This window comes from Pleurodeles waltl, chromosome 3_1, assembly GCF_031143425.1.
Source record: "Pleurodeles waltl isolate 20211129_DDA chromosome 3_1, aPleWal1.hap1.20221129, whole genome shotgun sequence".
Classification (NCBI taxonomy): domain Eukaryota; kingdom Metazoa; phylum Chordata; class Amphibia; order Caudata; family Salamandridae; genus Pleurodeles; species Pleurodeles waltl.
This window is the reverse complement of record NC_090440.1, coordinates 1653536386-1653550466: the sequence shown is the minus strand read 5'-3', so window position 1 is coordinate 1653550466 and position 14081 is coordinate 1653536386. Positions and strand designations below refer to the sequence as shown.

The 14081-nt window shown below is 40.2% G+C and overlaps 1 protein-coding gene across 2 annotated transcripts in view; it reads left to right on the top strand.

Moving 5' to 3' along the window:
• OLA1 (Obg like ATPase 1) overlaps positions 1-14081 on the top strand; it is a 659689-nt gene that overhangs the window by 369920 nt on the left and 275688 nt on the right. For both annotated transcript variants that reach the window (XM_069225367.1, XM_069225368.1), the window contains exons 6-7: positions 10914-10994; positions 11246-11343. In XM_069225367.1, coding sequence (XP_069081468.1) covers positions 10914-10994; positions 11246-11343 — 179 coding nt within the window. The remainder of the gene's footprint in view (positions 1-10913; positions 10995-11245; positions 11344-14081) is intronic.

Below are 14081 nucleotides of genomic sequence, written 5' to 3'. Positions count from 1 at the left end.
TAGTTTTGTGGTTTCTAACTCACATTTTCTTGCTTTCCATTTGCTGGCTTTACTTGTTTTTGGCTTGAGTTTGTACCTTCCCTTTCCCAAACATTCTTTACAGTATCCTTCTGAGTGCTCCCTTTCTGTAAACAGGCCTGAAACTTTTGTTCTTATCACGTCACGTTTGCTGTGCATTCAAATACCGATCTCAAATGTCAGGCACTGTGTTCCGATAACCCTTGTGTACTTTTCTTTCTCTGACTTTAAAGTGAGATTTATGTAGCAATCATGCTGGATGCCGGGGATAGGGATGAATTTCTTCTAGCAAAGGACAACATTTAAATTAATTGTGTAAGTATTTCAGATTACATCAGAATTGGGAACATAAATTAAGCACTTTTTTGCTATTTCAAAAGTGTGTTGAAAACAAATACTTTAATATGATCAAAACAAATCATTCCACTAGGTGAGACAATTTCTACACATTATCATCTGTGCACTGTATAGTTGTATTAGTAAAACTGTATTGTCTGTGCAAATGCAATGGTCATTTCAATTGATAATGTGTTGTCTGTAATGGCAGTGTGCTACCACACCATGAATAATCCACTGTACGCCACTCCACACCACTGCACTCTACTCTGCACCACTCCACTTTGCACCACGCCACTGCACTGTGCACCACTTCATGCTACGTCTCTGTACTTTACACTGTATCACTCTACTCTCTGCCAATGTACTCTTTGCCACTCTACTGCACTATTCGCTGCTTCATTCTACACCACTCCAGTCTGGGCCACACAAATTTACTCTGCACAACGTCACTCTGCAACACTACACTCTACACCCCTGCAGTCTATTCCAGTACTCTATGCCAGTGCACTTTACTCTGTAACACTCAACTCTATGCCTCTTCACTCTATGCCAATCCAACGTATTCCACTCTAATATACTCTGCACCACTGCACTTTGTGCCACTGTACTCTACCCCACTTCACTCTACCCCACTTCACTCTGTGCCATTCTATGCAACTGCGCTCTACCCTCACCACCCCACCCTACGCCACTTCATTCTGCTCTTAAACAACCTACTTTTCACCATGGCGCCTTGCGCCACTCTCCCCTTATCCATTGCTCTCTACACAGCTGTACTGTTACTGCACTCTATGCTACTGCACTCTACTCTGCATTGCTGTTCTCTACATCACTGTACTCTATGCCACTCTGACACTCTACTTTGCAATACTGCTCTTTCTGCCAATGAACTCTGCCACTCTACTCAACACTACTCCACTTTCATCTATGCAACTGCACTGTACAGCACTGCACTTTATTCTACACCACTCTGTGCTGCTCTAATTTGCACCACTCTATGCCACTGCACTCTACATCACACTACTCTGCGCCACTCTACTATGTACGACTCTAATCTGCGTTCTACGACCCTGCCTTGTAAGCCACTGAAATCAGTGCCAGAGCACTCTACTCCATGGTGCTCTGTAACACTCTACTCCAATGCTCTCTACCCCAGTCCACTCTACTCTCTGCCATTCCAGTGTGTGCCAATCAACTCAGCGCCACACTGACACTCCAATACACAACACTCTCTGCCACTCCACAACACACTACTCCATTCTTCACTATTCCCCTCTACAACAGTCCATGCCACTGTCCTCTAGGTTACTAACTTTTAGCCATGCTGAGCAGCAGCCACTCTGGTGTACCACATGGCTAAAACACATGGGCAACCAATGGCTCTTGCCTAGGTGAAACCTATTGGCTTTGCCAATGCTTGTTTCTTTTTTTCTTCTTTTTTTTGGATTGAGTAAGACATTGAGGAAAGTGGGTAATGGAAGGATAGAGTGGATGCATGCTCAGGGAGTGAATGCTGTGATGGAGAGGTTGAGGTTCAACAAATTGGAAGGTGAGAGTGGATTTGGGGCAGATGTGTGGATTGGGCCAAATGGCTGGTTGAGAGAGTTGGTGCTGGAGAAAATGTAATTGAATTGCTGATTTTAAAGTTCAGCTAAGCAGATTGCAAGTAATGCAACAAAAATGATCAAAGACTTGGTTTTTTTTTTGCAGCGTGAATCTATTCTGGATTCACATGCTGTGCATTATTCCGCCATCTAATGGTTGGGTCCGGAATTCTCCAACTTTTCATCTTCTTTAGTCCTTTCTTGGTTTTTTGTTGTTGGGTGTCGACAGATCTGCCCATTTGGTGCTTCCTGTGACGTTATAACTCCTCCTTCGGAAGCTCCCACATTTGGTCGCCATCTTCAGATTCTTTTTTTCGCCGTTGGGTCTGGAAGCCTACGGAAAGATCTCCAATCCAAGGAAGGGCCATTCAAGGGGATCCCTGAGGGACCAGTTGGAGAAGATACCTTTTTAGTTCTGCAAGAACTGCAGCCACAAATTCTCACAAAAAGACAAGCACACAGTCTGCAATCTTTGCCTTCCTGTCAACCACTGAAGCAAGAATTACACAACCTGCTCGGTCTTCACTTTGAAGATACTAAGGTTGAGTGAGAGACAGAGATGAGCCCATTGCAGCATGCAGGGCCAAAAAAAGGACGCCATCCCTAAGGGTCCTGGGTCTCAAGTGAAGAGGAGAATGTCGCTGAGGAAGCAGAGAGAGAGACTTTTGACATAGAACTTAAGATGATCAATGTCTAAGGACAGGTGACCAAAAAAATGAAGAGACCGGAGGTAAGAGAGTCATTGGCCTAAAACAACAAATTGCCCAAGTCACGAAAATCTGACTTAAGAGTGTCAAAGGGAGCTTTGGCATCAGAGCTTTCGCCGACTGCAGGTACACCCTAAGACAAAAAGCCTCTTGGATTCCTCGAAGGAGACTCCTCAGGAGGACACGAGAAATCTCAGTTGTTAAAAGATGCTTCTGAGTTGAGAATTTACAAGCCGCAAGCAGAACACCGAAGCTCGATGAGTGGTACATCTTCGAGGGACCCTTCGACCATGAAGAGGAAGACACTGAGTCTCGATGCTGAAGAAAAGATGACAGAGATAAAATAAAAGAAGAGGTGCCTCGAAGATGAGATGGCCATTCTCATCCTAAAAAAGGACTTTGTTGAACGCCTGAAGGGGTTTCGCATACATCAAAAGACTTTGATGCTGAAAGAACACATGAGAAAGGAGATTGGAGAAATCGAATTTTCCCCCCTACTTCAGAGCCACAAGACGAGGAAGAAGACCTTTTCCATGAGGAAGAGGAAGAACAGGTGACCGAGCCTTACCAAAGCTTGGAAGCGGAGTATGTATAGCAGCGCAGGACCTGGACAATGAAGGATAGTTATCCCTCGAGGCATTCGCCCCCTTACAACATTGGCATGTACAATCACGTCATCAAGCATGCAGCAGACAAGTATAGGGTACAATTTGGAGAGGAAAAACCTCAATCTTGCTTCCTACTGGAAACTCTAATGCCAACGCAAACCAGGAACTAATTTTTTACCCATGCGCCCTAGTGTTGTAGACCAGGGAAGGGAGAGCCTTTAAAGAACCTGCCACTTGTCAAGCTGTGACAGCTCTAGAAAACACGCCGTTACAAGGTATATGTATGGCAGCCACGTGGTCATCCACACACACAGCCACAAAACACTATTACATCGACATTCAAATGAACAAAAGCTCAGGTGGGTCAAAAGGTACTAAAACATCTGTTTACAAATCTAAGTCCATCTTCAACCCAACCACTGCAAATCTAACAAACAGCTACAAAATCATGTGAATCCAGAAAAGATTCATGCTGCAAAACCAAAAATTTCTTATTTGTAGGTGTAGTTTTGCAGCTTGAAGAATTTTCTGTAGTCACAAGCGTCCCACCCACCTCCACCAAGGAGATGGAGGGAAAAATAAGACACTGAATATGGCGACCAAAGGTGGGAGCTTCCGGGGAAGGAAATACAACATCACAGGAAGCACCAAATGGGCAGGTCTGTCAACGCCCAACAACAAAAAGCAAAGAAAGGACTAAAGAAGATGAAAAGTTGGAGAATTCTGAACCCATCCACTAGATGGTGGAATAAAGTGCAGCATGTGAATCCAGAACGTTTTTCAAGCTGAAAAACTACACCTACAGGTAAGAAACTGTTTGTTTCGTGGCATGCAATCATTTTACTTTTGTTAGTTTAATTGTATCTACTCATCAGATATGCGTGGCTACTAAAAATAAATATGAATTAGTGTCTATAATGTTTGGCTAGGGTACAGTGGCTATTTTTTTTAATTTTTTTTTATGTAGTATGGAGTCCTGACATACATCTTCTAATTTGCTGTTCAGAGACAGTATCTGTTACCATTAGGAGTTTTTTAATCTCCTGTTGCCCACACCAGTGAAGCAGAATGCACTGTAACTATTGGACAACACACAGACACAGAAACATCTGACCCTGGGGTTTGTATAGAGCTGTCAGCCATAATAAGTTGGATATTCATAATGCTTTTTGCCTTCCCACAGTGATGCCACAGATGACCAGCTGTGGCTGGAAATAACACAATAGGGAATACATTGTATGCTATGTTGGGAGCAATCGGTGACCTGGAGAGGGACCTATAGACAGAAGGAGTGAAATTGATAGACTGGGGTACTTTTGGCAGACTGGGACACCTATTAATCATCTAGCTTGGACCTGGTGGCAAATGGAGTGGATTTTCGACTCATTAAAGGCATCATTGATTGGTAGGGGAAGCAGCCAGTCTCATCATAAAAACTAAACTTGTTATAGAGAGGGATTATACAATATAAGGTTGATCCCCCTAACCACAATAAAATGTTAGCGAATTAGGCAGGATAGGAGAATATGGTAAAGGAGAATAAAATGCATCAGTGGCACAATCTCTGCCGGGAGTAAATTCTATGGACTCAAGATTCCATACCGTATACTCTCACAGCCATCCTACACGCTCAAGGGTGATCATCTGTATACCTACGCTATAAGTATCTCTGAAATGGCCTACTCAAATTTCCTACATTGCTGGTGCATTTTCAGTTTACAGATCTACTAATGTATTTATTTTTTTTGCTCACAGAGGAATCAGTCGTATTTGGCTGCTCTATTGTAGCCTATATTTATTGCCATAAACATGAGACAACACGAATTGTTAATGGCAAGCAATGGACAATTCCGTGAGTTTCCTTACTAACACAGCAACTAATAACTTATGCGGAACGCTATGGTTGCTTCAATTGAGGAAGCATTTTCACCAATTTAAGGATATCAGTGGTCCTGAAGGAGTGCATCACTGCTAAATATGCTTTGCTGGACTCAAGGGGTATTACACCGAGATTACCATTGTCCTTGTTGGTACTATTGTTGGTTTTAAACCTGTGGAGTAGCCACGGTTCCAATAACACAGGGGTTCCCAGAAATAAAGCCTGCCCAGAGTTTTGACCTGCCTCATCCACTACTGAATTCAGCTTGCTCCGCTTTTTTCCCCATTACCAGAACTCCATGTAGTATCAATAAATTCTTACACTAAGCTTCTGAAACTTTATCACTAGTCACGTGTACAGCTCTTTCTGTAACTTCCCTCACTCCTTCAGCTGCCAATGCATGAAATGTATATCAGAATCCTATGCCTAACATTTTGTCCTAATTCTGTCGGTCTTCTGTGTGTTTAATGTAATTGTGAGCGTTCTGAGCAAGCTGTTCTAGGTGAGATTGCAGAAGCTAATAGAATGGTGGCTCTTGTAAATCTGGTGGCATCTTTGCATGAAAAACACCATTGAGTGTATACTGTGGATGTAATTCAGTACTCTAACACACTAAGAAACAGATCTTCCCATATCTGATAATCTGTTGCAGTATGCCTAGATTTTTCATGTGATAATAACCAAAATGTAATTTACGAACACCACCAGGGTAATTTTGCCTCACAAACCATCTGACACAATGATCAGTGTTTACTATATCGAGACACCTGATCGTTGAGACCTATTGCTTAGGAATGTCTACTAAAGAAATGTCCCTAAAGTATTCGGAGAAGGATTATTACTGAGGACTTGAATCCATGATGAAACATAAAGGATAAAGGACATCCGGAGATAAGTGCATCATTGAAAATATGTCAAGGAAGTAATACTCAATTTCATTGTCTGGGCTACAAGAGCTAGCTTGTCACGGGCCCGGGATAAAAAGACTACCAGAGATAGTGCAGACAGTGTTGTACTAAAATTGTGAATATAGCCGCCAAATTATAATGTTCAGTTACGTCTATTAATATCATACATAAATCATGTATTGCCTTGTATACTTACTAAAGGTAACATTTAATGTGATATATTGTTTACAGAGCTTAGAAATGGATGGAGTGACAAGTATGAAGCACTATATAAAAACATGTATTATTATATCTAAAGATAATTTTGTAAGAGGCAGTTGTGATTCAAGCAGTGGTAAACCATTGTCAACAAAGCTCCTACAAATGTTTAGGTAAATCAAACTTGGGACAGTTCATAGAAAGTTTTCTTTGAGTTTTTTAGGACTATCTACCACGGGGGAATTGTGTGGCACAATTAATTTTTATGATGTATTTTATTATCATCTAGAAAAAAATGAGGATTTTGCTAAGATTGTGACTTAATTTTCCTTCGGTCTAAAACATATCATCCGGTGAGCTTCTTGCAAATGTTTCTTTAAAACAGATATAACCAGCTTTTTACTCCAATTGATTGGGAGGGAAATGGACCAAGTAATCTAAAACTTTGAGAAATCGTAGAGCAAAACTGATATTGTCCCAAGCTAAATATCCTGGAAGCAAGCTTAATTATGTTTTGCAAATTAATGTTCAACTCTCATGACTGTTTCTCTTTAGTGGGTATTGAGAAAAATATTTAGTTCAAATTGCCTATCCTCCATTTCATTGCATGAGCGTACAATATAAAATGATTTTTTGGAGTGAGTAGCACATTATTTCACAGCACTGAAGACTACACGTTTTCAAAAAAAAAACTTAAGACAAAGCCAAGATGTAATATCTATTTGCTTTGGACAGTAATGTGTTTCTCAACAGTTTCCAGTTAACGGAGTACTGAAGGGACGCTTAAATGCTATAGCTAATGTCATCGATATTCAAATCTACCCAAATCTTTTGGATTTTCTGTCTATTGTTTCTAGATTTAATTGCTGCTGTTTGAATACATAGCATGGAATGTTTTTTTTTCAGCCGCAGAAATGGAAATTGCCAAAGAATGGGAACGGTATGCCACTTAATGAAGGGATGTAGTGGTGCAGGGATGTTTGGGTAAAAGTACAGATTGTTGTTCATCTGTAAAGATAGACATACTTGGAAATGTTCATATTGAGTAGACTAAAAATTATGTAGTTAGTGGTTTTAACTGTACAAGCAATTGTTTGTAGGAATGTGTGGCTTACATTTGGTAATGGCCATTATGGTTAGTCTGCGCCATTGCACAATAACAAGCATTGAGGGGTAAACTATTGCATAGGCAGATCTATGGTGCTTGCAAATTCTTTGCTTCTGCCCCACCCCCTGAGAGCCTACAGCTACAACTGTTAAAATGTCATCTAGAGTCATGGAAGCTCACTTATCTGCAATATATACAGTTCCGATGTCTGAAGATTTTAAGGCATTTGCTTTTGAACCCCTGCATGTGCAGAGATGCTTTAAGCCTCTCTCATGGGTTGTGTATAGAAAACAAATAGTAGATGTTTGAAGGCGTTGCCTTGATGTGTCCTTTGGACTGGAATTAAAGAAAAAATGTTGTTATTGGGCAAGCCTGTCTGGAGGTAGATTACTCCCCAGTGCCTGTTGGACTGTGACTAGGAAGAGAAGACAAAGGTGTATTGAATAAATGTACAAATAGCAATAAAACAGAGAAGCCAAATTGGATTTGTGTTATTCCAGTGGATAGTTCAAACTGCATCTAAGAAATGAACTTTTGGTTAGGGGTAAACCACTGCCTTACAATCAACATGTAGAACCTCTTGCTGCAGTACCCTTGTCCTGCGTTTGTCATATTTAAGAAAAAAACTGACCTACTTTACTGTCTACCCGAATGTACCAGAACGTTTTTATTGAGCTCTGGTATGCTAAGTTGCATAAGGTTTGAGGTGGCGTCGCTCCGTGCAGATTTTAATTTCTGATTGCAGGTTACCTACCTAAAGAAGCATCCTTTTGAAGGACTAATTTAGCCCTACAGTAAAGGTTTACAACTGTCAAAGAAGTTAGCAACACCCCTGTAGATAGATGGCTGTGAGGATAGGGTTATAAGTTACGATTGGTGCAGGAGATATGGCCTAACAGTGAACAAGCTGTCTTGCCTCTAGAAAATGTAAGTTCAAACACTCTTTGCCACTTCTTGACACTTAATTTACTTTTTGTATTCAAACACAATGCATGAAACGGCAAACATTGTTAAAAGGTCATGTTTAGGATACCTTACCTACTTCCAAAAAGCATTCCTTGGAAATGTGTGTTCATTTGAGTAGAAGCCACTTTGTGGGGTCTCATACTTTGCATTTTGTCTGTGTTATCAGTAAACAAGCCGAATATGATGTTTCATATGTATATTGAAAATGCCTTATGCCGAATTTGTAGCTGGTATTTAAACAACTTGATGTTAACTTGGTGGCAAATGTTTGTGCACTGCTATGGTTTAAAGCTGTCAATAAGTTATAATAGAATTTAGAAGAGCCTTTTTCTTGCATTTTGTAGTAAACTACAATGTTACTTGTTCTAGTTGGTGAATGCCACTATTGTGGAATTGCTGATAATTTTGCGACTGTTTGCGCCAAAATAAATGTATTTTTTCAAATTTCTGTTAATAATATACTTTTATTTTCTAAATATACTTTTGTTAAACATTATTAAGTGATAGGTTGTGCATGTGTAGATTTATTGGAATTTTCAAGTGGACAACTTTGGAGAATCTCTATTTTTTTTTGTCTTTTGTGGATACTATTTTATGAGCTCATAGTTCCTGAATGATTGATCAGTTTATGCACAATAGGATTTTTCTTTTTTTTTAAAGAGGCATTACCTTGTCAAACATTCTGTCACAAAATAAGCACCAATATGAATGTTCAGTTTATAATCTGTTAACTTTCCTAACTGAACATATGTTTAAAAACAGTGCATACATTCAAGACTCTGGAATGATGAAGCTGATGTATTCGCCTTGCTATAAAATCGTGAATGTCTCCACATAAGCTGTTCTGGCCACTCACTGCAGTAACCAGCTGGGCCATTTCACCTGCTGGAGCTATTAAAGAGGACGCTCTCCCCCTAGATTAATCCCCTCCGACATTCGTTTTTTGCACTGACAACTGGAGCAGGCATTCAGAATTTGCAGGTGGCCAGTGTGACGCACATAATTGCCTACAATTTTAGGCAATGAATAAAAATGGTCTACATTACTTGTCAAAGGTTGTATATGCAGTGCCAAGTGAGATCTATGGGAAGCCTTTTAGGGTTTAAAGAACAGTTAATAGCAAGGCTGCACAGTGCTTTTTTAATCATAATGCATTTGTAATGTAGCACTTTGATCTTCCCCTTGTAGGAAATTGTGTTACATTAGCCACTTTTAAACATTTATGAGTGAAAATCAGTTATGGCAAGAGTAAAAGTGATTATTCTTAGGCAGAGCACGTTAGATTTCATTAAAAGTTTTCAGCTCGCCCCTTCCTTGTTAAAATCTGTGGGGAGTCCTATTCCTGGAGGGCTTCAAATCTGGATCTAAGGATTTGAGGGCTTTTTTTCCATAGTTCTCCTATAGTCCAACAGAAAGACTTAGAAACGGAGGTAATAAATATGCAGGCTATTTTGGTGTTGGAAGAGGTTAGTCCCGTGTACTTGAATTCGCCTTACTTCTAACTGAAGAAGAGCAAATGCTGAGAATATTGATAGTTGCATAAAAAATGTAAGTGCTTTTGACAAGTGATGACTTGAGGACAAAACGCATTATTTAAGCCTAGAACATAAATTGGGTGCCCCCACCTCAACTCCCCCCCCCCCCCCCAAAAAAAAAAAACACAGACGACTAAAATGCACTCCTTCTGGAAGAGGCGCGCGTGACCTGCGCGACCCCCGCGCCTTTTATTAACACCTGCCTGTAAGGAGAGCCCCGCCACACGCAGCTTTCAGATTCAGCGCCACAGAACTGATGAGCAGCGGCTCCGAGGGTTCAGTTTGTGTCACTTGCTGTTTGCCGTTTCCATTTCACAGATGATTAATCTTTCTGTAAAGAAAGGCCAGAGAAACAAAGCCCATTGGGCTCTTCCTGCAGTTACTCCTCCTGAATGCACACTAGCCTGCTAACTAAAAGGCCTTTAGATTTCCTGTGGCGCGCGATGCTCGGGAAGTGAATGCAGCTGGTTGGAGGTCACCGGTGCAAGCCTCTTGCCATTGCGTAATGGAGGCTTTGGCAGGTTCCATGAATGTTTTTTGGCGGAGGGAGAAGGCGCTGGCAAAAATATGAATAGCGAATCAAAGGGGATTGGGCAAATTGAATTTAATTTGACGAAGGGGGATCATCGATGATAGGCTCCGTGTCGTTGTCGTAATTCGTAGAACCAATTCTCATATGTCTGTCCACCCATTCTTGCTGGTAATTAATGGTCTTAATTTGATGTTCTATGTGGAATCAGGCACTACCGCAGAAATGTTAACTGCAACATGACCAGGCTTCAGTGCAACAGCTAAACATGACCTTGCATTTGATCTTCTCTGGGAGTTTGCTGTAGGTTAGTAATTTTAGGACAAGTGTACTATTTTAAGTGTTTCCCCTACCAGCCTCCTTTTGTTAGATTTTAAAGTCTTTAAGTGGTGTCAGTGTATGTTTACCTACCGTGCATGTTAGAGCATTTTGACACTGTATTGTATTTCTTATGCGATTTGGATGGTTAGTACCTTCTTGTATTGACATTTTTTTTTATTTCTGTTCCCTGTAGGACATAATGTGCAAAGTTAAAACTTGGATAATAGATGAAAAGAAACATGTCCGCTTTTGTCATGAGTGGAATGACAAAGAGGTAAGATGTAAGCAGGGGCCTGCTCTGCAGTACTTGTGTTATCGACAACTATTAATCCCTATTCTTTGCTTAATGGAAATTAAATAAGCAACCCAAAATGCATATATTCAGATAATAAGTATTTAACATTTGATAGGCTTTAGGATGCTATATTTGTTGATGGGCGTGGGCAATAATTTTTGACATGGAGCGTTGAGGTTGAACCTAAAAATGTATTTACTTATTCAATTTTTCTTTTATCCATCTTTTAGATAGAAGTGTTGAATAAGCACCTACTTTTGACTTCAAAACCAATGATATACTTGGTCAACCTTTCAGAAAAAGACTACATCCGAAAGAAAAACAAATGGTGAGTTTGCATAATTGATGGTGGAATATGTCATTTGCGCTAAATCTAAACTTAATTCTTGATGGTGTGTCCTGGTGCTTACACATGCAACAGGGAGGCACTTTGGAGATAGTAACTTCTCTCAGATGGAACTGTGACAAAGGTTTCACATCTTAGCTGAAGATTGTACCAATCTGGATCACACTTGGGGCACTTTAATTGAATATTCCTAAATATTTTTGCTTTACAAGTCAGACTCTTGCCCATTGGAGTTATTGTTGCAGTACCAGCGCCCACTTCAGTGTTGGTGGCGCCCAGTGTGACAATCATTTTTGGTGCCCCTGCCCACCAATGTCCTCCTCCTTGGAATCCCTCACGGACATGTGGCAAAAGTACCCTTCATCTCTCCAAAACCACTCTTTACATACATTCAATTTGTTTAAAAGCACTGGTAAAGTCTAGCTTTACTAATAAGAATGTATATCTACCTGAACAAACCCTTTTTAGCAAAATTAGGAATAGATCATGAAAAACTGTGGGAAATGGAAACATAACGTTTTAACCTATTATATAGTTTGTATGTAGCTCTTTGATGAAAGTTAATAGTCACTGTTCTATATAAGGATTGTATCTTATGAAATGCGGTAACAAAAGAATATCTGTGACAGAAGCAGTAATTCACACAGCTATCCACATAAAATACACATCTGCGATCTACACGATAAACGTTCTTTGCAGCAGGCATATTAACTCTCTGCACTACATTATGGTTAGTCAAAACTCCCACTAGAGAAAAGTCTGATCTCTCTCTAGCAGGAATATTAATTGCAAGAGTTATCTTTTTTTTTTTTATTGTTGCCTGAAAGCTGGGCCACATGGATCTCTGCAGCAGGTGCTTTTAAATCTTAAGTTATTGCTAAACATAGTACTCCCCCTAAGGTCAGCGCCCCCAATCTTTTTTTTTATTTTTTACATCTTTGGCTGTGGTTTGCAGCTTGTTCTTGTGAAGTTATTATGAAATGCTACATCGGTCTTTTTCAGGTGTATAAGCTGCTAAGACAGTGCTTATCTATACGCAGGTAGGCTTGGGTAGTATACCTATTTTTGTATAGCTTTGTAATGGGCACAAACTATGCGAGTTTTGTTTTAAATGTTATGCACGTAAACTTTCTTTTGTGTCTGACTAATGTGTTTTTTTTTCATTTTTATAATGAAACACAAGTAGAAATGTGCATACAGTGTGTTTTGCAAGCGAGTTGTGTCAGTGTGGCATACCGCTCTGTTTAACCACCCAGCTCTACACTAGGAACTGAAAAAGTAATTTGTGGCTTTTGTTTAAATTCTTTGAGTGTTTTAAATTAGCACGCGCATACCAACCTCGCAAAAGTGTTTTGGTGCAGAATAAGCGCTTCATATGCACTAACCTGGCAGACTTTAGGGTTAGTTTGTAATTTGATGTGATTTTCTTTTTAGCAGCATTTGCTCTGACACATACTAGTTCAACATAGGGAAGGCGTAAAAAATTCCTCAGAGCTTCTCTTTGCTTGGTAAGCACTTAGATGCACTTGGTTTAAATTTTTCGTTAGCATTTCTAATTTCATAAGACAACAAAGAATGAGAAGGATTGAAACTGAAAAATAAACATTCAGAGATTAAAAACCAAAACCGTGATGAATGTCCGATGAGTCTGTCCAATAAATTGTTAGACTGGGTTCCCAGAAGTGAGCAACTAAAACGCCCGCCTTAGTATAGCTGTTTATCAGAATATTTTTCTGTCAGTTTAGCCACTATCGCTCCACGGCAGTTTTTGCACTATGACAAGCTAAAAGGTGTATCTTTATGCTCAAAGGTTTTTTTCATTCACATTGTTTTTCGAAAAAGTGTCCCATCAAAAAGGAATGTAACAAACAATGCATCGTCTGACCCCAGTGAAATAAATCTTATTCTGTGCAGAGTAATGACTGCTGAGGTTTCCCGAGGCTTGGTATTAGACTAGACATCAAAGTTTGTACGTGAAGCGATGAGTCAGTTTCCTTATCCAGGAGAGATCCTCACACCTGTATTTGAGTGATTACAGGTAGAGCTCATCTGCTTTAATTGTACCGTAAATGCCGTTCTCGATCACTAACAGTAGAGGCGACGCCAGTGTGGGATTCTGCTGTGGCCAGCACCAGTGTGTGTGTGTGTTTTTTTTTCCTTTTTGCTGCAGATTGTGAAATGGTTATAGCCAATTCAAATCCCTGGTATGCATTTCTTTTCTTCTTAATTTCACGGAGAACATAGCAGTGTGATTTGAGAAGACTTGTAACTCTGAAAAAGAATGAACTGATTTCCTGTGCTGCGAGTGATTTAGTTCCCCCTCCACACAAACCTAAATGCAAGCTTGTAGAGGTTAGTGTAATTGTAGCTGAATGATCAAAGTCTGCATCGCTGAGTGATGTTGAGGGAAGTTACCACATAGTCATTTTTTCTGTACAGTTTCTGCCGCCTGCTGTTACTGTTTTCCCTGGAGCTAGCCACTGACTACCCCCGTGCATCTCCGCTCATAAAAAATGATTGAGGAAGTGTTTGTCGTGTTTGAGTGGAAAGGATTGCGTGATGGAGAATGACTTATACTGGAGCCAGAGGGATTGCCTATTTCGTTTCATTGCGCCATAATGCCACCTCTTACCCCTTATATGGCAGCGTGATTTTTTTATAGCAGACGTTAAGGCTCTGAATTTACCAGGGACGTTGTTGTACCTGTGCAGGGTGACTTC